The following is a 26,226-nucleotide window of genomic DNA, read 5'->3' on the forward strand; positions in this document are numbered from 1 at the left end:
ACAGTGTGCTAAAATGTGTCTTTCCAGAACACCAAATGGATATAATTGGTTCCAGATGCCCAGAAAAAGTACCTATGCTAGCCACCTATTGACCGTAGTCTCTGTCTATAGTCAGAGCCACCTTTCAGAGCATGATCCAACATTAGCTATAATGTTTTATCTTTTGGAGACATCTGTTCCATTTTTGCTTATTACAGAGTTCCATTATTTGCTCATTACAGAAAGAGTTGACAAGGCCATCCATTAAGCTGTCTCAATGAGATGGTATGAATATGATCTTGATGCACACCAGGTATAAGGTAGTTTACTTCATTCAAAAATACTATCATCAGAATTTCGTGTCACTTAGAAAGTATCTATAACATAATCAATATAAGTCTTATATGTCATAAGTTAAGCTACTGTGCACCAGCTTCTTCCTGCAGATGACAGTAACCTATCTAAGCACAATTTCAAATCCAGTAAAAGCATCAATAAGATAAAGCTTTGCAGATGCCAAACACCTCCATAACACTAACTCTATTGGTTTTCTTAGGATTTAACTTTCCTGAAGTTTTGTTCCAAATGCCCTGAGATGAGGTGGGCTTTAAGAATTTTCTAGAGAGAAAATACACAAATTTATAGCTGAAAAAACAGACAGGAGCATCCCTTAATCTCTGTGTTTTTTAAGCATATCTGTAATAATGTTAACATCCTTGAACAATTAGTTCATAGTTCATTCACAGTTTTTCTTTAAGAAATATGTTTGAGTATATTCTAAGTATTCTTTAATAACCAGCTTCAGATTGTGCATGCTTCATACTCAAAGCTGTATTTTATATGTTTGTTTCATATGGGACAAGAATTACTAGTTTGTTTGTATTTCACTTTTGTGTGTGTGTGTGTTCTCACAATATAGTGGTAAACAAATCATTAATAAGCAAAACATTAAATATTATAGGCAATAAAGTCTTAAGCAAGGAGGAGTTATCTCACTGGGAAATTTTTCATGTAAGTTGGAAAAAAAAAAGGTATTTTAAATCAAATGCAAGATCTATAGGTTTTGCCTTGTGCTCAGGAAAGGAGAGCATGGAAAATAAATAAAGTCTCTGATAGGAGCAATGCCATTTAAAAGTTATCTAAAATCTAGAGAAGGAACAACAGCAGATAATGGTAAACATTGGGGGTTGATTTATGACATTCTGTGTCAAATCATCTAAAATGTCTTTTTTTAACATTAAAAATAAGGAAGAAGGTCAGGCAGGAGCTTCTTTTTATATTCTTGTCTTCATTAAGAAAAAGGATGGATTCTTAATTCAAGTTACATAATTCAATTTTAGTGAAAACTAGACAGCAGAAAGTGGGGTTTCACAGAAATTAAAGATTAACGATAAAGGCTAGACTACTCAATTGAATTGAAGAATGGCCTCCTAAGTCATGTAAAAATTTCAAGGTTTCAGTACACATGTGCCTGCTTTATTAAAAAACACACATTTTAAGATAGGCATGACCCATGCTGTAAACTTTTATCTCCTTCCTCATTTGCTGCTTTGCAAGTGAGCCCGTGAACTTAACTAAAAGAATGCGGTTCACTTCATAAAACAGCAAGAACTTTTACTGCTGTCAGGCAGGTGCACAGCTGAACCAGATCTGGTGACACTCAATAAAGATGACCAATTTCAACAGGTTTGAAACAATCAATGATGTCACCCATGCACACACAACTCTCCTTCCAGATTTTAGTAAAGATTTGTTCAGTTCCTTTAACTCTGATTTCCACCCCAAGGTTATCCGGAATTACTTCATATTAAGAAAAATTCAACTGCAATTCAATAGCAATTTACCATCAGAAACACTTTGAAGACTCTTTGAAGGTTGCCTTTACCAAGGTGCCTGTCATAGCACCCAGGCCTTCTGGTTGAAGTTGAACCTTCTGCCTTCCTGTTCCCTCGTTAATCCTTGCTTTCTCCCTGCATCCTCACCCTAGTTCTCTGATGTGGTACGACAACATCCCATCCCAGTTTCTCATACACTTTGACCATGTACCCTTGTTTATCCAGTTCCTTTTTGCATTTCCAGCTCAGCCCTTCCTACAATCTCACTTGCACAATGAGCATCTTCTTACCAACCAACCAAATGTAATTTCTCTAAAATGTATACGAAATTACACCGAAAGACTAAGAAAATATACAAAACAGCCATTTTCACATGATAAAATGTATACAATGACAAATGATAATATACATACAGTTGCGGCTCCTAATTTATTTATACTTTCATTGCAGTTCAGCTCTTATACAGTAGCCACTGCAGTAAACATCAGAAGTCTGGGACTAGCATCATCCTAATGCCTTCAAAACTCTGAATTAACATCTCTTATGCCTTTGTTGTATTGGCTTTAGAGTTTTCTAAAGCAACATTGTGGTTTAAGTAAAATGTTTTAACTTCTTCCTTTCCTTACTTAAGTATTCTAATGCATTTTACTTATCAGTGTGTTCCTTTCTTTATGTAAGTAATCTAATGGGATTCACACACCTATTTATGATCATAGCATTTTTTCCTAGTCCCACAGCATGGAAATCTGCGCCCCAGCCACACCCAGTTCCTTTGAAGAGCCATTTTTTCCATAGGTTATGATAAATCAGGTGGGAACTCTTTCTTAGTAAATTGCTACTTTGGAACTGCCTGGTGACTATTTCTGATTTAAAGCTAGGTAGGACATGCTACATCCTTCACCAAGACAACCCATTCCAGGTTTCTCGAGAACTTCTTATTCACTTCATAGACACCCATGCACACTTTTTATCTCAGTGGTATTAAAATACCAGTTTTAACAGACAGTTAGCAAAGGAGAATAAATTCTTGCATAGAAAATTGAGGTTATATTCCATGCATAATGCAGACTTCATTCTTATATAATAAAAAATAAAAGCAAAAACCATAAATTGAGATTCTCCAAACTACCCTATTCAATCTTAAGATATTTTCCAGCATAATTCCCCTTTGCTAACCTCAGAAGCAAAATTCCAAAATATATAGTCTGTATAATCTCAGTTCCTGATTCCATTAAAAACAATAATAACCCAACAGTAAAACTTTAACCAGAGACCAACTGAACCTCCTTATCTATAAACCGGATTGTTTTCCTTGAAGCAACATTTTTTTCTATATAAGTTTTTTTTAATAAATCATTCAGGGATTAGTAATATGATCATATGATCAAGTCACAGCAGAATAGCAATTTAGGATTAGTCAGATGATTTAATAACTGATCACAGCACACACTTATTTTTCAGAAAAGGCATTTAACTCAACTTACCTCTCTTATGCTGAACTAAATGAAGTTCAAAAATCCTCCACCTTTAGAGCAAATAGTATACATATAAGCAGTAACCAGGGGATTGGGTGCTGCATGGGTACTTATTAGAATACCATAATTCAATTCCGTGCTTGAGATCTAGATGATTTAGCTGTATTAAGGCCATCAATTTTAAAGCAGAGTGTTTCCTATACCTCCTCCTCCTCTTAGATGTTACAACTGTCTCTTTTACTTTTTTTAAAAATGATTTTTTCATCTTGCTTTATGTAATTTCACATTGATTGTCATTAGCTAGCTATACTTTCCACAAAGACAAAGCCCTTTGATCCATCTGATTATTTGAGACAACCTTATTAAATATGGATAATGGTATCAGAATCTAACCAGAGAGCTTTTAGGAGAGATTCCAGTAAATATTAGCTCTATATTGCTTGACAAACAACTTATCTGTTCCCATCTAACTTTTTTTTTCTAATCTATTGCTGCAATAAACCTAAATATTCTTAGTAAATTTCCTTTATAGAGTTTATTTAAACAGATGTATGATTTTTCAACTCAGCAAGTTCCCCCTTAAAATGACTATCAGCACAATTAGCTTGATGATTTTAGTCCAGATGCTGACATGGTAAGTTGACAGGAAAGGAAAATAATCCTTATGCTAATATTTTACACCTGATGCTTAGAAGTCTGGACAGCTATAAAGTTAAATAAAACTTATAAGAAAAAAACACCAAGAAAAAGTTTGTTTTTCAAGCAGAGCTTATATTAATTGCTCAGTTGAACTACATTTCCAAAAATAATAAGATTAACAACCAGTTGCATCTGCTGAAGGAAGGACAGATTTTTTTTTTCTTTTGAACAAAATTATAACAAATTGGCAACATAGACTGATAACAAAACACTATAAAGTATAGAAGACTTGACTTGAAAGTCTAGACCTGTTTGGGAAGGAAATCATTAATAGGAAAGGTTAGGATGAATTACAGTTTTAGATATATTGGGAACTATAGAAAAATTGTTGGGGAACTTTAGTTTTATTATGTTATTAGAGACCCATTACTAGAGAAAATAAGAACATCTCTGCAAAAGAAGCAGAGATGTTCAATGAATACTTATCTAATTTTGGAATTAGCTGCTAAACTACAATCCAGTGCTCACAACCCAGTGCCTCTGAAGCAAGAATCACAAGGATTCTTGCCTCAGCACTAGTAAATGCTTAACAAGACCTCAGTTCTGCAGACTGATGACAAATACAAACTAAAGTTGTTCATAAGACAAAGACGAGGGATAGCTGTAGATTGTCCTTCCTCTGAAGTATTCAAACATGAGCAAGGACAAAAAAAGTTTCCCAAGGTAGAAAGTATAAGTCAGTGACATGTAATCTAAAAAGTAATTCTAAAAGCCAACATCGCACCACCTGGAAGCCAATTTTTCAAATAGACAAATGTGTTCCCTTTCACATCCTAAAGATTTAACATTACAGAGGGGGAAAAGTACAAAAAAGTATTTAGGAGCACAATCAAGAAAAAAAAAGATTTAGTAAAAAGGATTTGAGTTTGTTCTTATGCAACAGTATGTTTAAAATTATAAATTTCATCTGAAAGTACATTTTTCCCTCCTATTTCTTCTTGGATGCAATCCCCAGTCACATTTTCTCTTGGCCATTAGCATGGCAAAATAATGTAGAAACAACATTGTCTAGATTGTATGGGCAGTCGCAAAGATCAGGAACATTTTTCCAGAAATATATGACACTTCTATGCATGGAAGCTCTTTTCAGAATTTCAGTGGCATTAGCTGGTCAACTAGTGTTCAGATGAATAATAACAGTATAGTTTAAAGCTACAAATTCTTAAAATATACAGCAAAAGGAGATCACACCAATGTAATCTGAGGGCACTTAGGGAAAAAAGTCTTCTGACTATGAAATAAATAAAATTCATAGGCTTTTTTCAGTTAAAATCACTACTGAATATATGAATTTGCTTTACCAGTCAAATTTCTTCTAAGGAATGGGTTTATTTACTATTGGATATTGAAATGTTTATTGTTGTACTCTGCATTTTGGCATCAACTTTTCAAGTTGATGTTTCCCTGTCAGGGTGGGAAGCAGAGATTATGTAATCTCAGTTCTACAGTGGCTGATATTCCACATATGAATCATATGTGACCATTACAGTAATTCAATAACTTTTTAAACAATGGAAAGTTTTCTTTTTCTCTTTTTTTTTTTTCAAGAATTCTCTGCTTTTTAAAAACAAACTCAATGCTTGAACATGTTGAGTAAATAGAATATATTACACTGACTGGTCTTCAAAGGAAGATATGGACTTTACAGTCTTGAAATACACACAAAGAACTAAACATATTTCTCAAAATGTGTTATCTTGACTTTTAAAAGGAGTTTGTATCTGGGTTTGCAAAAGAGTGACAGTTTCTACATGGGTAACTTTCTTAATAGAACTTGCAGAAATATGTCAGAAAGAAGCAATTCCAAAGAACGAAGAAATATCAATCATACGATTTAACTTTTCACTATATTCAATGTATGTGAAGCAAATGTAGTTGTGAGGCATTTTATGAATACAGCTCATTTTACATCAATGCTTAAGAGAAAAGATAGAAGAAAAAAAGATAGAACAAAAGATGGAACAAATAGCATTCATCAGGCAATTTTTAGCATTCAGGCAATGTTTTCAGCATTCATTTATTCACTTCTAAATTTTGGTTAGTGTTTGGCTGGTTCCATGAAGGAAACCTGAAACTGAGTAACATCTCTTAGAAGTCAGTTCATGTAGCTAGATATAGTTCATATCGGGCATTATCCATAAATCAGAAAAATGGGCCACAAGGCAAGCTCACAGAAAAAGCATGAGTATGGTTAATTATTAAGCATTTCCTTGGAAAATCTAGATGGTCAACTTAAATATATGTTAAAATATATTAAAACTATACTGTTGTTCTACCATTGTGTTACATGATAAAAAACCTAAATACGAACACTGTCTAATTGTAGTAATAACTCAAGTTAGTTATATTCTGTGCAACAGGATAGTCTTAAATTTTTGTAAAACATAATGAAAGGAAATGTGGTAGAGTGAAAATTGCTTATAAGACTATAACTACAGCATTCCACAATGTATAGGCTGATTAAGAGTAAAACAAATTATTTGTCAAGGTAAGTTTTTTCTACAGTGACACCACATCTTAGCCAAAAAAGATTATGATCCATTTGTGATTTGCTCTTAAGTTCTAAGAAGCCTGTCACTTCGATGCTACAAGTCTCATTGTGAAATAGGAAGGATGAAAGAAGAAAGCCTGACTCAATAGATTCATTTAGGACAGCTGATGAGTAGAACACAGAGTACATTTGGCAGAAGCGCAGACAGAATATCTTGACCCAGCTATAGGCTGCCTATAGAGCTCTCCCCAGAACAGTAAGGAATTGCATATGGTATATGTTTCACATTTCAGCTTGTACAGATCAAGTTCCCATCAGCTTATATGTGTTTTTGAAAAGGCCTTCCTCCTGTGTAATCTGCTTGCTTTGTTCTAGGTATTCCTTACCAAGCAGCAATCAGAATTGTTAAGAATCAGTACTTCCTATAGGTATGCCTTTTATAGGGGTCTGAAGGTACTAAAATATGGTTATTACTTTCATTAAAATAATATGCACACTTGAACTATTTCAGAGAAGTCACTACTGATGATATGAGTTTCTGTCAGCTTTGTATCATAATTTTAAATCTATACATATTGAAGATTTGAGACTCAATGACTTTGCATGACTTAAGACAGTTTGGACAGTATCTGAAAGCCATTGCTTCTACTTCATTGACATTTGATGGATGCTAATGGACAAGTCTCTTTACTGTACAGTAACATGCAAGACTAATCATGGTACTAGCTGCTTTCAGAAACTGAAATCACCAATAAAACACTTCATTAAATAGTGTTTACCAAGAGAGAGATACACATAAAACAAAAAGAAGCCATCACATTAACAATGATTATTTTTCTCTCTTGAAATTGCAAGCCATAGATAAAATCTTTAGACTATTGGGGATCTTTTTTTCCCCCACTTGTAGGCAATGGAATGTGTTGGGGAAAATTATTTGAAATGACTGCTGTTAGTATGCCTATAAATTTACAATTATAATTAGTATCTAATGCTAGAAAGTGTTTGGATAATGCACAAATAGAAAACAGGAAATATAAACTAAAGGTCTCTCATTCTTATAGCTGTTCTTCATACAGTTGTTCCTGGCCATCTTAGGAAGCAAAATACCTAATCTGATCTAGCAAACAAAGTATTAACATTTATTGTCCGAAAGTGTACACATATTTTCTATGAAACATGATGCTAATCTCTGCCCCTGGTTAGGATTTCATTATTCTGTATAAACAGTTTTGTGTAATACAAAATGTGAAAACTTACCAACAATCGATTATTCTTTAGGTAATGTTACTTTATTCTTTCAACTGAGATGCTCAACAATGTTTAAAAAATGGAAAAACATATATCTGAAAAGTAGAATGAGGTAGAGGAAGAAAAGCACTGAACTAAACAGCTATACAAAAGTTAAACACTCAAGAGGATATAACCAATAAAATGCAACAAGTGTTTTGGGATAAGTCAAACTAGTATTGTAACTGTGGGAGAAGATATTCCTCAAAAACCTTAATTGTCAAAAAAACAAGCAAACAAAAAAAAACCCACACCCCAAACAACCCCCAAATATATCTTACCAATGATAAAAAGAATTTCCACTGCAATGTCACTGACAGTTGTGCTTCGAGTTGTAGACAGCTCATCATGGCCAATAAAGCAAACGTTGTAAGGTACAGTCACAGCAACATAAAACGTTGCCAGTAAAATTAGCCAGTCCCAGCCAGCTTTAAAAGTGCTAAAATGCAACAGTATGAATTTGGATTTTTTTGCATCTGAAACTTTGTATTCTGGAAATGCTGGTTTATCTACAAAAACATTCTGAAAGAGAGAGAAAAAGAAGAAATGAGACACATGTATCTGATATTTTGAAATGATTCAATATAGAAAAGAAGTAAAGCATAATGCAAAAAAATCAGAAAAAAATATACTGCTTTTTTAATAGAAAAAATATTGTTTCAATTTAACCTATTGAAATAAGCTAACTGACTGATAAAAAATGCATTTTAACATGTTCTTGCATTGTACAGCGAAGGCATGAGGTGGTCAACATCTGTTTAACTGGGCTAACCCAAAGCAAATCACTTAGGCTCCATCTTCTGACCCAGTTCAGTGCTTTTTTCTAGTTTCTCTTTTAGTTTTCTGTCTCTAGAAAGTCTTGCAGGGAATTGAAAGCCAGGTATGATCCCTTTTCACTGTTACCATGTTTTGATCCTCTCCTCATCATGTCTTGTTTATATTCACCTCTATAATATTTGGAAAATTGTCAGATGCTGATGATAGCCAACCTCACCTAAGGTCAGCACCAGCTGCGTCAGAAAGCCTTTAGTGTAGGTGGAGCATCACTCTAGTAAAATCTGTTCACCAGAAATAGTAAGCTGGTTTGACAAGAGATGTTTTAAGACAACATAATTTCATTGCCACTAGGATTTTTACAATATTGGAAAGTCACCAAAAGATATTTAAAATTCATGTTCCCCAAAAATATATCTCTATTTTGAAAATATCACTAGAAGATCTGGTTACACTTTGCTGCTGCCTAGTGCAAACCATTGCATGTCCTCTGAGACATACAGCAGCTGTGTACCCACCTCAGCGACCTTAATCTGCACTGTTTTTTCCAGCTTCTAACTTATACTGTAATAATGTCTAATAATGTCTGTAGTGTCATTGTATCTGCATTGACGCTTAATTTTGAAAGCCTACACAAGAAACATGTCCAGTGAAAACAAAGATCATCTTTCAGAGCATTCAGGATCTAAACCATTCAGCTACTTTTGCCATTCTCTGCTTTTTCCTTTTCAAAACAGAGACCATTCTCTTCTTGTGGCACTGCTGAGGACTTCTGAAGAGGTCTAGCAAACATTTCTCTCAGTGAATTAGAAATCATGGGATCTCCAGTAAATTTGAGAGTCAGGAGACTCACTTTATTTTTCCCTAATCTGGTCTGTGGACTTTAAGTGCTCCAGTACCTCTGTACACTTCTCCCACTTACAATTCCCTCCAACCTTTTGTCTTTTTACTTTCATTTAAAATTTTGGAATCAAAATATGGTAATATAAAAACTATGCATTTGAAGTAGGGCTTTTGATGCTACTGAGATACAAACAAAAAAAGAAATACTGTTCTGAGATTTTAAGAATAACTGTCTCCTATCACAACCTCTACTTGCAATAACTACAAAAATCTTTCTGCTGTTATGTTTTTAGTTTTGTTTATTGTTTGGATTTGGCTTTGCAACATTCACAGGGTGCTTTATGAACTTACTTATAGTTACTAATAAAACACTAACTTGAAGAATGAATCAGCATTGCTTCAATAAGAAAATGAAAGCAAAGCTGGGAACCTTTGCAAAGCTGGGAACATTCATATGAAAAGTTTTCTAAATTAAGTATGACTTCCAGGAGTTTGCACAATATAGAGGTTTTCAGATAGAGTAATACCTTGAGTTTTCTATGGATTTTTTGGGTGTAAATGATAATTATGAAAATGAAATAGTTGGGATGGTGGGGTAAACTGAAAGCTAAAATTATATTTTAAGAAATCTTTTTCCTGGGCTAAAATAAGTGTCTATGTAAAGTATGGTTAAATGGCACTGTCTTGATATATGAACTGTAGCAAACACTGCAGTATGCAGAAGTGCATTTCAGTATGCTTTACTCCTCTTTTTTACAATAAAATTTTCATTAGGACTTTTCTCGGGTATCTAACGACCTTCTGCAACACATTCTTTACAGGAAATGACACTTGAAAAAAAAAAAAAGAAAAGAAGTAAGAATTAGCAAAGCTAGTTAGACCATTCTTTGTTCTCAGAAGTAATATAACATAGGTATAAAAGGAAGGTAAAAAAAAAAGAATGAATTAGTGTGATTTACACCTACATTATTAATTTTTAATTTGTTCTTCTCTCTTCTTTGTAGGTGTCCAGAGATGTGATAAAGGACAGCCCTGCTCCGTCTTCGTGCTGAATCAAAATGTGACCCTGCCCTTCCTCTTCCTTTCCATTTTTCTGTAGAACAGAAGTGAGAGCCCCTTAAAAACCAGGAGATGCCAGTTTAACCTTTGAAAGCTGAGCTATTGACATCTTAACATTTATCAGAAATAAGACTAGATATAAAAATTACACCCCGCTTTTCTAGGTTTTGCTTAATACTTTATAGGTTTAAGCAAAAAAAAAAAAAAAACTCTTCTGAAGGAAAAATACAAGTCACTTTTAATAATGAAACACTTCAATCAATTCAGAAATGATTAATTACAACATATTATTTCAAAGATAAGAGAAATGTACTGTGTCAGAAAATGAAAAATTAATAGTAGTTGCTGACCACAGGCAAGAGTGGAAACTACCCTTAACGTAGTGCTACATCCTCTTTTATTTCAGGAAAAGAAAAAAAATCCTCCTCTAGTAGCATGCTTTATGAACAAAGAATCTGACTTGTACTAGGCTTTTGTTATGTCAGAATATGCTAATCTACAACCTTGATTACTAGTAATAGCCACTTCTTATTTTCACGTCTTTAGATTTCTGATTTTCCTATGACCTAGCAGTCACTTGACATATTCTTTGGTGACATGAAATCCATTAAGGGTAAACATTGAACATTGTGTTTTGGAAAGTTCTGTGTTTTTCCCCTCCATTCAGATGTCTGAAACTGTCAATCATGGGATCAAATTTCATTCTTGCTTATACAGCAGCAAATTCAATGCAAGTCCAGTGACTCTGATGGAATTACAGAGAACTAATGCCAGGGTATATGAAAGAAGGCATTTTGCAATGTGTCAGTATTAAGAAAAAAAAGGAATTGTGAGAATAAAAGAAAAAGTGGTCTGTCAAACAGGTTTAATTAATGTTAATTCAATGCATACAAATGAGGGGTGAGGAAAAAATTACAATTAGCACAGCCAGAAATTAGCAACAAGCAAAGCAGGTACATTTTAAAACCTGTCTGAGAAAAGTGCAAAAGGTTTGTTATCAAAAAAAAAAGATATATTTATATATTTTTGGCTTTATTATATGCAACCATTCACAAGGAAATTTTAAGAAACCAAACTTTCTAAACTTCTCAGTCAAGAACATTTCATTTAACTCATGCAACAGAGATCTCTCCAGTTAAGCACTTTGCCACATTAGTTATCAAGAGATGAAAAAACTTCTCCCCCTTTACCCACCAAAAAACCTCAAAAATAACACAAACTGTTCTGCAAAACCAACAGCTGGGGAAGCCAGAGGGGAAACCTCCATGGCTAGTGCTGCAGCTTCCCCATCTCCACCTTGGGTGCTTGCAGGTGGGCCGAAGAGCTACAGCACGTCTAAGAGAGGTGATGCACACTAGGGCTGACTGAGAAAAACCTCAGATGAATGACTTCCCCAACTCCTTTTTTATTTTTTTTAAAGCTTTCGCCTTTAAATCTCTGATTCAGCAGAGCATCTAAAACACAAGCTTAATCTGAAAAGCCTTCTTACATGCTGCAGTTGGGCAAAGTACTTATTTGCTTCTTTAGACCAAAGCAGACTATAGTCTTTACTTGAATTGGGTCTCCATGGTTGGTAGATATAGTAGTATACCTTTGTTATTTTGGTTTAAAATCTTCTTTAAAACTCCTCACAGGCCTCTCTTTTACTTTGAGCTACCATGTTGGATGAGACGACTCAGTCCATGGTGCTCCCTCCCCAAGCAGTTAATAAAATGTGCTCCAGAGCTGCTCTGAGGCAGAGCCAGGAAGGATAAATGCCTTCTCCCGGCTCCTGGCAGGCAATGCTTTCAGGGCTCTTCACCCAGAGGTTTCCTCCTGGCAGCACCTCATGGTTATCACCTCCTTGGTCCTACAAAGCACAGCATAAACCATCCCAGTATGTCTTGTTCCTAACAGCTCCTAACTGATTTGCCTCTCTCACCCACTGAGCACAAAGCTGAAAGCTGTCCGCAACTCCGGCATTTCTATCTGGAACAGTAATAAACACATTAGAGCTAGTCAATATCCACATATTCAGTCAAAACAGTTCTTATTTTTCCCCTCCACAACATCTTTGTATTTATTGACACTGAATCTTCACTAAGATTTTCTTGTTTGGTCATTCATTTGGGGTTTTCTTGGGCTATATGTACTTGATCCAGCCTTTCTGTTTTGAAATAATTCGTATCTGAAGTTCTTTTGAACTTCCAAGTGAATATAAATCTGGCCCTGTTGATATGATGAGGAGCACAAAATGGGTTTGTTCTAAAACTTGGCCAGATTTTTTCAGTCCTGGATAGCTCGATTTTCAGTCACAAAAGACTCCTCATCCTCCAGGATGAATACTAATACAAAAAAAATCATTAAACTTTTCTACTTACAAATTCTAAAATAATAACTCTATTTGTAAATTCCCAATGGATTTGTGGGTTCTTTTTGGTTTTTTTATTTTTGTTTTTTTTTGGGAGGGTGCAGGGAGGAGGTTTTTTTGCCTTTTGTTTTTGATCTCTTAGATATGGTTGTTTATGTCTCACCACTTTCAGTTTCAGATTATCTTTTGTAACTAATAATGCTTTTTTGTATGTTTTAATCTTGAAACTCTCTTTTTGATCTTATAAGGTCTTCATGGTTATTATTTTTAAAGACTAAATGATATGTATCTCAGAGTCTGTAATGTGATGTTCCTAAATGTTCTCCATCTCAAAGGTAAATGTTTTTTCCTTTCAGATCTTCATCTTAATTTCTCTGTATCCAATTTTCTCTTTTTTTTTTTATACCTCACTTTTAGGAGAATAACTTTATTGTGGTGGGTAAGAATGTCAAACTAATTACTTAATATTAAGGAGATGTAATTCTTTCCCTGTGTCTTAAAGAAAGTCTTGTATACTGCTCAAAGTTAAATTAAGAACTGTTTTTCCTTTAGTGGACTTTTCACTAATTGCTCCTAAAAGTAGCACTGTGCAGTACCTAAAACTGTATTTCCTTCTGCATTTGTCATTTCTGTCCGCTCTTTAAATAAAAGTCCATACAACATTTTTCAATTTTAAGTGCTGGTGGCCTGATAATATTCTGTTTTAGGTGGATCATGTCTTTCTTATGTAGGCATAACATTCCAGCCACAAAGAAATCTGTATGCATTAACCTACTCAGATTGAATGGCTTGATAAGGCCCTTAGAATTATACTTACTGCATATTTGCACAGCAGGTGACTGCCTCATGTGCCAATTCCGCTTTGTTTGTAAAGGATTAATGCTACCTCTATGTTAACATTAGAAACTAGCCAACCACCAAGGATAGCTCAGAAGGGCTTAAAAAAGTGTGGACAGTGGAGAATTCATTAAAATATTTTTTTCTTTTTTTAAAAAAAAAGACAATAAATTTTTATTGGAATACCTAGTCATGAAAACATACAAGTGCATAGGCAGATAAGATGCCATCAGACAATAATGTTACTGGGGCCGTATGTAAATACCTTGCAACATAAACCAGTGAATGCAGTCCGTGAATGCCCCTTTTTTGTGGTCTTCCCAGGGCCTTTAGGCAAAGACGTAATCCTAATCCTTACTGAACCACTTTGTTCACCAGCTGTATCTTTGATACATGAAGGAATACTTCAATTATTACATACCCGACATATTTACCTCTCTTTCCAAGGCTGATCTTAGGAAAAAAGACACAATGCTAAATATACCCATGAACGGAAAGGCACTTCAAATGCTGCTGTTTTATTTTTACCCTGTGCTTAAAATCAAAAGTATTTCTCAACTCCCCAGCTATTGTGACAGATTTTGGGCTTCTCTTTGCTGGCACATGTATACACCCCTCCCTGTGTGATGATAATTCCCTTTGAAATACTCTTAAAAAAGATACCTTGCAATTCAACTACCCATCTTCTTGATAATGAAAGTAGGAACATGGGTTTTCTCTCTTCTTGCTCCCTTTCTCTGCTGTATATATATATATATGCATATATATATATATATATGCATATATATATATTACATTAGCTATAGCACCACAACTATCACGTGGCAAACGCAAAAGGCTTTTCCAAGAAAGCAAAAACTTTCCCAAAGCACATCTTTCTTTCCAAAAAGCTAAAGAATACTTGCAACGTTGGGAAGGAAAGTTGCTGTAAAGAAAAAATGATCAGATCCCAAACGCTTTTATATCAATTTACTCTTTTGTGTGTGTGATTTCTGATTTTAATAGAAAATGAGAGCCTAACTCTTGTCTCTGAAAAACATCTACTCCCTACGTATAAATATATTTAAAAAAAAGGAAGAAAGAAAGAAAGAAAGGACAGCTTCTGATGAGTTCTATTACATTTGTCTTGCTTTAGTATTTCATTCATATTATACAGGAAAATCCAAGAGATTTATTTGTTTTTAACCATCATTAAGCAAGCATATAAGGAGGATTTAAATGGGTAGTAGCAGTCTAGATACAGGTTTCTGATTTATCTCCCAGATTTCAGCAAATCAAATAAATTTCTAAAACCCTGCAATAAGAAAAAAAAAAGAGAGCGAGAACTTAGACTAAACCAAAAGTGGTTCTCTAGTTTTCTGTGGCAAATGTAATTAAATAAAGGGTTCAGTAGTGTATCAAAAGGAATAAACAGAGGATTACTTAGATTATAAGCTCAAATATTGCAAAGCATCTGTAGAGCTATGCAGGAACAGGTGAAACTGATACATGACTAAATACAAACAGTGTTTATTTTTAATACACCTATATTTAATTAAAATACGTAACACTCCTGTGATTTGGGATAAAACAAATAATATTTTGCTGCATTAATGTAGCTCCCATAAAATAGAGAGCAAAGTAAAACAATCTCTTCTATGTAACACAGAGGACAATACACTGGCAATATTTTCATGGGATAGAGGTAGAGGAAATAAAACAGTCCAGAAGTCTAGTCCTAAAAACACATAAGCACTTGGGTGACTTTATTGACATAAAGCAGTTCTACCTAAAACAATGTGACTAAGCTATCACAGGGACTTTTTTTTCATTTTTAGTGCACACTTTTATAAATAGATTGCATAAAATTATAGCATGGTAATGAGATAATTTTTTAGCTCTTATGAGGTCAAGGAGCAAGTATGGGAAATAAACAGATTTAAAACTTTAAGGCCTTATTATTAGGTGTTCTACTACTACTACTGTTACAGGACCTCTTCTGCCTAATGTTTACGGAAAGCAATGAAATCTGAAAGGTTTACAGCAATAGCAGAGCCAGCAGACAGGAAAAAAAAGGAAGGGGGGAGGGGGGAAGTTTTATGCACCCTTTTCACCTTTCCAAAGTTTTTTAGTGTACAAATGTTCTGACGCTGAGGTATTTCCTACATGTCTATGCTTCAGGTAGCAGTCGTGCAACTAGATGATTATTTCAGATCACAACAAGTATATAAAGGTGATTATTTCTAGAAAAAGCAATTATTTAATTCACTCTTAGAGTTACTCTAGAACACAGATTAAGAAGATAGTATCTGGGTTTCTGTTTTTCAGCACATAAAGTAGCCAGTTTGTGAATTCACACATGAATCCCAATGCAGGAGTCCAAAGGGTTGCAAGAAGCAGAGCTCTCTCTGTAACATCAGAGTCAGAAGCTTGAGCCTCAATCTTGCCACAGGCTTCAGATTTTCTTTGTTCCTCACTATCTCAGCTACAGAATTAGAGGCAGTGGGACCCAAATACTGGCTTCATCACTGCTGCATCCCTGGTGGAAGATGGCTTTGCTTGATTATGCTAGCCTGATTAGCCTAGGCCCAGGCAGATGAGGGATAAAGGCAAAAGCATTGATATTTTGCCTGCAAAGGGGAGCTGCTTACACTACTGATGCATTGAGAAAAGAAAAGCAGAGGTAATAGAATAACTTTAAAGCTGCAGTAGCACCTGCTCTCCTGTGGAAAAGACTGTTTAAAACTGTGAATGAATAATACATGAAGTCCATTAATGAACAAGGGCTTAAGAGTGTGGAAAATTTCTTTTGCCATTTCCAAGGCATTGTGAATTTCTATTCGGTTAACGTTTTACTCGTAGGACTGGATAAGTTAGCAGAGCAGTTAAGGCCATTTTTATTTATTTCATTTTATAAAAAGTTAAAGACGGTCATGAGATGAAAGAGAAGGGGATGCAGCTTGTGGCTTGGAAATCACGTCATAGGAAGAACATGCCCTTAATGCATGAGCTGAATTACTAGTTGAGCCAAAAAAAAAAAAAAAAAAAAAGGAGGAGAACAACACAAACAAACTTTCTTTTTTTGCAAAGAAGCAGCAGAGTGAGAAAGAATTGGAAGGGCTCATGGTACTGTAGTATGATATTTCTTCTATGATGCTAGGTTCAATAAATGATTTATTAAAGAATTTCTCAATTGTTTATTAATTTTACAGCTTATTTATAACTGACTTCCTATAAGAAGGATAATGAAGATTTTCCCTCTATTTTCCCATTGAAAAACCTTCACCACTTGCATTGTGAAATACAGAAAACTGTACCAGAAAGCATGTCTCTGCATAAACACTTATGGTGGCCCACATATCACAAAATAAATACAATTATGGCTAAAGATGATCAAAGATGATGAAATGTTACTTGAGAACAGCCACTACGATTACCCCAAAACAGCACATCGTATCCAATCCTGAAACACAGAAAAAAATGTATTCCAAAGGACACAATGAAGTGATACAGAAGGATTCTGAATGAAGACCGAATACCTCCCAAAGAGATTGTTCGGAAGCCTGCTATGAGTTTTTCCAGGATTTTTATGACCTTTAGCTAACTTTCAGATCTTATTCTCCAGGGGCAGCACACCGGTAAATGTCAATAAGGAGAAAACTGACAGAAGCCTGTTTTGGTTTAAATGACAGGACAAAAGTAGCACCACTGGGATTGCACCATGGGAGCTCTGTTTATTGCAGGAAGCATTCCTTCTGCCAACAGCAGTCAAACATTTACATGTACTTAATAGACAAGACTGCTGAAAAGCTGAAAAGATAAAATATGAACTATTATGTTTACAAGGACTGTTTTTTTTTTTCTTTTTTCTTTTTACACAAAATCAAGGTGTTTGATTTTGGCTCATGCATCCTAAAACAACTGTAGGTGCTTTAGATATTAGACATCTAAATGACTAAGTACTTCGCACAAAATCTTTTTTTTTTTTTTTTTTTTTAAAAAGAGCTCTCCCCTGCCACTTAGCAGACATTTTTGCATAGAAATCTGTATTGCAGAATGGTTGGCACATGGTGTTTTTCTTTTGGCACACCAAAAAGAAAAAAAAAAAAACCTCAAAACAAATGCTGTGCAACCAAAATAAATCTGTTTTCTTAGAAATTCATACAGACCTAATAGAATGTCAGAAAAATACAGTTAGTCAGTTAACCCATAATACTGCTTCTTAGTTTAACTCTTAGTAGGAAAGGATAGAGTCTAGCTTTTAATTCACATTTATTTCTGATGAAAAAAATATTTGACAACAGGCTGGTCAACTTAGTGAGAAGAGCTTTAAATAGGAACAACAGGGGAGAAGTAGAACATGAACAACCACCAAGATGGTAGACTAGGTTGGCAAGCAAAGGGTGCAAGGTGATGTAGGCAAGAGAAACCTTATAATCAACACAACAGAGCAGAAAGGAGGCTACCTCAAATGCAGCACACGAATAAGGAAATGATGTTATGATTTTGGGAAATCTGCCTCCTTATAAGCTGTTCCCCGAAGTGCCTGCACACTAATGCATGCACTATGAGGAACAAACAGGAAGAAGCAGAGGTCTGCAGACCGTTGCAGGGCCACAAACTCATTTGGACCAGAGACGAGGGGTCAACTTGTTGTGAGAAAACCCAGAAGAGAATGTAACCAAGGACATATTTTTGCTGTTGTTGCGGGTACATTATGAGAGAATGCGGACAAAAAAGAAAACACCAGTTGAAGATGAAGATAAGGATCACCGTATCTTCAAGGAACTGTCTGAAACTGGGCAGTGGGACCAAAATAGGACCTTCTGAGCCGGAATAAAGCCATATATGGAAGTGAGTTCCTGGATGTCATTGAATGGACGTGGAAAGATGACCATCGGGGTCTCAAACCACCACCAGAGACAGAGAGTGTACATATGCGAGGGTGAGGTATATTGTAATTAGTTTCAGGAAATAGAATGAATATGTATGATCATTCCAAGAATTTAATGCATATGTAGATAATAGAGAAATAAAAGCTCTAGCAAACACACCTTAGGGTATGCACGATAGGTGGAGCTATCTGCCGTGCGTCCAGCGTTGCAATAAGGTGCAGCGCTGCTTCTTAATACTCCATCGGTGATAAGAGGTTTATTCCCTGTTTTCAGTGACAAACTCAGGTGACTGCATTGCTGCAGTGGATGAATACAAGCTCTTCAGGAGGAGTTGCACTGCATGATCCTGACTAAACTCAAATATTTAAAAGAAGCATGCAAAAGATGGAAGCAGGGTCAGGTGACCAACTCAGGTGACTGCAGTGCTGCAGTGGATGAATACAAGCTCTCAGGAGATGTTGTGCTGAATGTTCCTGACTCAAACATTTAAAAGAAGCATGTGGAAGGTGGAAGCAGCGTCAGGCCCCAACGGGGATACAGAGACACTGTCCAAGTAAACGGGAACAGTGTTAGAAAAAATAAAGCTTGCTTAGAGTTTAATCTAGCAAGAGATGTGAAAGGCAAGAAGAAGGACTGCTACAGGTATATAAACAACCAAAGAAGGACTAGGGAAACTGTGAACCCACTCCCGAATGACTGGGAACCTGGTGACAGAGGATACTAAAAAAGACCAAAGTGCTCCATGCTTTCTTCACGTTAATATTGACTGATAAGATGAATTCTAGGCCTCTAAGGCCTTTGCGCGAAGTCAAGAGTAATGAAGACTTACCCTCAGTAGATTAGGGAACATTTTACAAGATTGAGCCTACACAAATCCCTGGGACCTGAGGCAATGCACTGAGGGAGCTGGCTAATGGCATTGTGAGACCACTGTCAAATACCTTTGAAAGGTCATGGTGATGGGGGAGGTTCATGAGAACTTGAATAAAGGAAACGTCAATCCTATCTTCAAGAAGGACATTGAAGAGAATCTGAGGGAAATACAGATAACATCACCTTGGCCTGATTGAAGGTGATAGAGAAAGCCTCTTGAAGGTCATTAGCAAACACATTAAGGACGAGAAGGTGATTGGGAATAGGGCACAGATTTACAAAGGGTAATTTGTGCCTGACTTATCTGACAGCCTTCAACAGCTCAATGAATAGCTCAGTTGATGAAGGAAACAGTAGTGTTGTTGTTTATCTTGACTTTAGTAAGGCTCTTGACAGTGTCTTCCATAACATCCTCATTGACAAACTGACAAAGTATAGATTAGATAAGCAGACACTGAAGTAGACTCACAACTAACTGAATGGTTGGCTCAAAGGCTTGTGCTCAGCAGCATAAAGTCCAACCAGTCGCTAATGGTGTCCCACAGTGGTTGATCCAGGGGCCAATACTGTCTAATCTCTCCATTAATGACCTGAATGATGGGAAAGAGTACATCCTCAGCAAGTTTACCGTTTATACAAGACTGGGAGGTTCCTAGGATTTTGTTTTCAGACAAAATGCTAATAATTTTTCTCAATGAAACACTAATATCAATGAAAGCTAGAGGAAACTTTTTGAGTGAGTCAAATTCCACAGGGGAATTTTGGCACTGATTACAATTATAGCATTCTATGTCTATATAAATCAAGTTATTATGTATTTTCATACAGATTAGAGAGCTGAAGAAGTTGCAGAATAATTTGTTAGTTTCCTACCTATGTTGTTGTTGTAATCCTGCTCTCTTCCTGCACATATCCAAGTTAAAAAAAAAATCAAAAAGAACAAAAACAAATACCCAGCAACATATATCAAACCTCAATCAAACCACACTGTATTGCTATTGAGAGTAGGACTCCTGGTGATTCCAGTTTAAGCTATCTTCGGACAATGGAACTTTTAAATCAATTTACCAAAAAATACTTTATCTTAGTTTAGAATAGTAAAACAGATCTCCCATAAAACTGCACATGTTCTTTTCTCAGAATATAATGTCTGTTATCACCATTGGCTGATCAGACTGAAACTTATACTGAAGAGGAACAAAAAAAAAAAAAAAAAGAGAGAGAGACCTGTTAAATTTGTATTTAAAATGAGGCATTCAGAAGAAAAGGTCACAGATGGTGTTTGACATTTGGGCTGGGTAAAGTGAAATAGTGAAGGAAAAAAAAGCAGGGGGGGACTTTTGGAAGGCACATTGGCACAGAGGAGCAACAGGCCTTATATGAACAGATGATATGACATAGATAAGGAAAGTACTGCAGAAAAGCAAAGAGAGTATCAAACTCTTGAGGTCTACAAAAGTAAAAAGATAATCCGCAAGAAAAGAGAGGTCACAAAACCATGAGATAAAACTCAGGAACATGTCATTGGGAAAGTGTAGGGAAACAAGATTTATGGAAAAGAAATATAGAAGGTGTCAAGGGTAGGATAGAAGTGAAGAATGATGATCTCTGAAAAAGATATTTGGAAGTGAGTGTTTAGTGCACTAATAAACAACGCTGCCAAGCGCTGACTTTTGAATAAGTTTAGAAATTAAGGGGAGGTGGAATGTGAATATAAATGACCTAGTTGCCTAATTGCAAATTGTTAAAGTCTGTTATGAGCAGAAAAGAGAAGAGAGGCTTGAAATAAAACCTTTTAATACAAAAGCCTTGCATGAACGGAAGAGTTTAACACTGGGCAATGTTTGTATCTAAACCTGCTTTCCGATATATATAATCTTAGCACAAGAGATATGCCAAAAAGGCAATTAAAAGCTGTACATAATGGCAACTGTCTTATAGCAAGAGCTGGCCTTTCAGTTACCCTGAAAAGAGAAATTCAGTAATCTTTGAAGAAGTAGAAATATATTTTAAGCACAAACTTTCTGCAAATGAAGCACACGCTATGTACTTAGTAGTAGATACAGTCAAAGTAAAGAGGAACAAATTACTCCTAGGGTTCAGTATTTTGCAATTTCATTTACTGAATCAATTTCATAGATTGCATGGGTTAATATATTGACATTAAATCAGCATATTATCATTAAATTTATTTTTATACAGACAGATATAGTTATGTAAAATATTTGATTTTTTTGTAAATATGTGTGGATAAAAAGTTGGATGTTCTTTCTTATCCCACCATATTATGTAAATCAGCACATTTAGCAAAGTCCTACACTAAATTCTACTTTCTGTTGCCACAGAAAGTTACCCCAGTAAGCAAGTTACCTCCATGGAATAAGAGGATTACCATGGTTTTACATGGGTATAGCAGGCAGGAACAACAGAGTATCAAGGTTGTGCTCTAAAGAGTATGTTGTGCAAGACAGCAAAATGTCAATACCCAAAGCTTACAGCAGTTCCTAAAGCTCAGAACTTACACTGTAAAGCAGAGAACTGAATTGGCATTTGCTGATGTAAATGTAGCTTTGTGTAAGTGCATTCCTCTGTCAGTGCAAGAGTGAAATCTAGGAGGAGTATTAATTTTTAAATGTGCAACAGCAGACATGAGCTAAAATGTGCTTAGATGTACAGTTTAACACGAACTCATACAAATAAGTGAAGATGATTGAATTTCTTTTTAAGATAAGCGTAGAGCTATGAAATGTTTAACTGATAAGCAATAGCTATCATTTTACAAGCAATCAATCACATACCTATTTCAAATGATCACTGATACACTAAATGAGATTTCTGTTAGTATGTTTTGAAAATTTGCATTCCTCACAGGAGGTAAACCATTAGCCTTTAGAGCACAGATGTGCAGACAGTCTCTCTTCTACATGGCCTCACACATCATGTTTTAATGAACTCTCTTCCTAAAGGAAGAGGGAGGTGTAGTTTTCTCTTTTTCTTTTCTTTTTTTTTTTTTTTTAGTTTTTATGTCTTAAGCAGGAATCAAATAAAAATATAAAAAGGATTCTACTTTGATTAGTTGCAGTTAGATGTGAGGGTAATCTTGGAACTACTTTAAAGTCTTTAATTTTTCAGCTCAGAAATTCTTGAATATGTTCTATGCAAAAGTGAGGAATGTGCAACAATATCTCCATTACTGAGGGCTTGTGATGGAAGGCAAAAGTGAAACTATTTGTCAAACTACACAGAAGAGGCAGACATTGTTAGAATAAATGCTGATTTAAGAAAATTAATCGCACAAGGAAGCATAGTATTTTCTGTTTTCAAATACTAAAATATTTTTAAAGAATACTGCATTATAATTGTCTCTGCACTGAGATATAGCTATTTTTTTATTAAAATTGCTACCAGTTTATTAACTGCAAAATCAACAACAGCTGAATACAAACTTGGCTTCTCTTTGGATAAAAGGCTGAATCTTCTTTCCTATCCCACCATATTTTATAAATCAGTGCATTTAACGCTAAAGACTTTTTATTACTAACTGATCCCCTACCTCAGAAACCCAGAAGAAGAAAAGGAGTCTTACAGCTATATTTACATTGTTTCAGTGGTATGCAGGGACCAAACGACTGTCCCAGGGGTGAAAAATTCAAATAAATCTAAAGAGCAGTATCAGAATTGAAAATGGAATAATAATAAGATTTCCCAGGAATTCTGAAAGTTATTCCTCCTCTCCACAGAAGAATTCTATAGACAGTTCCTCTGTCTAGAAAAGTTGTGCAACTACTTTCTTCCCCTCTTGTTTCAGTGGGCATTTAAAAGAACTAAATCTGGAGTAAGTTCACTGCCTTTCATAGCCAACATCGATCAGTACTGACCACACATCATCTATTTCCCCCTCCAAACTCATTGCTTTGTTACAGTGGAAAGTAGCAAAACTTGACTGCACTATGCAGCTGAAACTGAGTCATGGCAGCTGTGCATCATTAGAGTGGCACAAGTAATCTTTTACCAAAATTTACAACAACATCCTTGCATAGTTCCCTTTCAGAAGCAAATACATGTGACAACACATTACTGATACTGTTGAATATTATTAAAGACATACAAAGCATTGTTATTTCATATATCAGATCAGATAGATCAAATCAGATCATGCAAGAACATTGTGCTTTTCATTTGGAAAAAAATAATTTCTAAAGAATATATATGTTGTATATTTATATCTGCCATGAAAACACATGAGAATTTGCATTCATTCATCTCTCAACAATGTTGAAATTGGCTTCACATAGGGATGTTTAAAGAGGTCTAACTTTCCTATAATTTACCTTAGAAAAGACAGAAAGTAAGTAGGTCACAGTTTAATTTTGAGGATAAAATGCTTGGATAGTTTATTCCTCACTTACTGTGAGGCAAATTCTAAATAAAAAATTAGAAATATGATTTTCAGGAGATAACTAAACCTTCCATGTAATTTCATCTTTAATTTGAGAATAGTTAAAATTTTTCTATATGAATTTATTATTTGGAAAGCTAGGGAGTCCCTATACTTAACAGTGCATATTGAAGAAAGAGAGAGTTCATATGACTCTCAAACAATTTTCTTATCAATGTGGGTTGCAAATCACACAAACCTTCCTTTTTGTCTTCTGCAGCAATCTTCACTTTTGTGTCTGTTATATCTTTGAAAGAGGCCAGAAAGAGTACTACATCTCCTTTTTCATTCTTTATAGGAACAATATCCAATAGGCACCAGAATGAAGACCCTGTAAGGATAAAGAATGGATTTAATTCAGACAGCTCTCTTTTAGCAGAGAGAGGAGAGAGAGAGAGAGAGAGAGAAACTATTAAAGCTACAACTAATGTAATTCTAACAAAAAATCTTATTTAGGAGGTTAGTAGTCAGAAAATCACAGATGTTCAGCTCATGTAAATCTCTTTGCATCATTGGTTGAAGCTCAGTAATACTGCTGTCTCTGAAAGCAAGGCATTAATTTAAATGCAAAATTTATCTACAGGGATCATTAGTAGTGTTTAATGAAGCTGCTTACTCCTCAAAAATCATGCTTTCCTTTGAACTCTCAGCTGATGATATCTCCTGTTTTACTGGAATAGCTTCCATGATGTTAACTTGTCATCTGAAGCTTCCTTAGCTATAGATTCGTTTTACCTTAATCATCCCATGAGGTACTCATTAAAATCCCTTGACAGAAGACCTGATAGCTGAGGCATTGTTCCAGTAATTCCAATATATTTAAACTAATCAGACATCATACTTAGAACAGAAATTGTAAATTTTCAAATCAAAGTAACTTAAGCTAGAAAAGAATTAATTCCATGCATCTTAAAGATGGTAAGAGTTATTATAACTTACACCATCTATAAAATTAATACCAACTATCTTCCTTACTATGCACCATGGACACTTTGCTGAGACATAAGTTAGACAAAAATGTTTTTGGCAATACTCATGTCAACATTTCCCTGACCATACCTGCTAAATATTTATACTGTTTAAAATAAATTCCTCTTGTTATTACTGATCACACCACATTTTCTATTTGCAAAGAAGTTGTTCAATTACACAGCTGTAGGGTACCTTAGAGTAGGTAGAGGGATAACAGTGAATGGCTGGAAAGACAACTTAGAGAAAGAAAAAATAAAAAATAAAAGTGGGGGGGGAATAGATTGGGTTTATACTAGATTTAAACATCCTCATTTTGGCATTGTAAAGACAGAGAAAGTAAAGAAGCCCTTTTAAGAGTAGATAGAACTGATATCAGAAAAAAAAGATATTTCTACTGTTTCTTCCTTTGCTTTAATTTTCCATTCTGAATTCATTTTTGTATAGATTTGATTCCTTTATCAAAGCTTCTGGGAAAAACTACTGCAGTACTGTTACAGTCAGAGATGTGATACAGAGCCACCATCCTGTCAATTTAAAGTGTATTCAAAGAGGAGAAAAAATATTAAGAAATTTTATTTTCCTGCTTAAAAATAGAATCATAAATATCTACATAATATTGTTATGGCTCTTAAACTGGCCAGTTCTCTTTTCTGGAATTATATTGTGCCTAGCTAAATTCTATCAGTAGATCCCAAGACAAGATGCTGTAAATGATAGCAATGCCTGTAATGCTCTTTTAAACAGTTCTTGTAACCTACTGCAGAAGTTTATCCTCTTTTCAATTGTATCTTTTTCGTGTACGAATTAATCAGTAAGGCTGCTCTTGGAAGAAAGTTACAGGTACCAGCCATTCAGGCACAATCCATATACTCCAAGAAACACATTTGACAGTGTTACATGGAATGATAGATTTGTAGGTTTAGGGAAATAATTTCAGCACTGCCTGTCAGCAATCTTTAGAAAGACAAACAAACCTTTTCAGAGTTTCATGTTGTTACACATTTACTCTTTTGTATATAACCAAAGAGCATTTGAATGCCAAGTGAACACCACTCGCTGAAATTTTTCCAAACTTCGCTGTGGTTTAATACTATTTGATATTTATCTTCAATTATATTTTCTATTATCTGTCCTCCTTCTCCTCCTCCTCCGTAAACATGCCTGAAAATAGAATCATAGAATCATAGAATGCTTAGGGTTGGAAGGGACCTCTAGAGATCATCTAGTCCAACCCCCCTGCATACGCAGGGACACCTAGAGCACGTGGCACAGGACTGCGTCCAAGCGGGTTTTGAAGATCTCCAGAGAAGGAGACTCCACAACCTCTCTGGGCAGCCTGTTTCAGTGCTCTGTCACCCTCACTGTCAAGAAATTTTTCCTTAAGTTCCTATGGAATTTTTGGTGTTTCAGTTTCCGGCCATTTCCTCTAGTCCTATCAGT

The 26,226-nt window shown here is 35.2% G+C and overlaps 1 protein-coding gene across 2 annotated transcripts in view; it reads right to left on the minus strand.

Moving 5' to 3' along the window:
- Positions 1–26,226, minus strand: part of KCNH8 (potassium voltage-gated channel subfamily H member 8) — a 167,623-nt gene that overhangs the window by 72,972 nt on the left and 68,425 nt on the right. For both annotated transcript variants that reach the window (XM_010223299.2, XM_088521180.1), the window contains exons 3-5: positions 24,014–24,145; positions 10,349–10,476; positions 8,048–8,288 (exon numbers count right to left, since the gene is read on the minus strand). In XM_010223299.2, the coding sequence (XP_010221601.1) occupies positions 8,048–8,288; positions 10,349–10,476; positions 24,014–24,145 (501 nt within the window). The remainder of the gene's footprint in view (positions 1–8,047; positions 8,289–10,348; positions 10,477–24,013; positions 24,146–26,226) is intronic.

Source organism: Tinamus guttatus, unplaced genomic scaffold (assembly GCF_059628265.1).
Source record: "Tinamus guttatus ecotype Peru unplaced genomic scaffold, ASM5962826v1 Tinamus_guttatus_pri_ptg000115l, whole genome shotgun sequence".
In the NCBI taxonomy this organism is placed as follows: Eukaryota; Metazoa; Chordata; class Aves; order Tinamiformes; family Tinamidae; genus Tinamus; species Tinamus guttatus.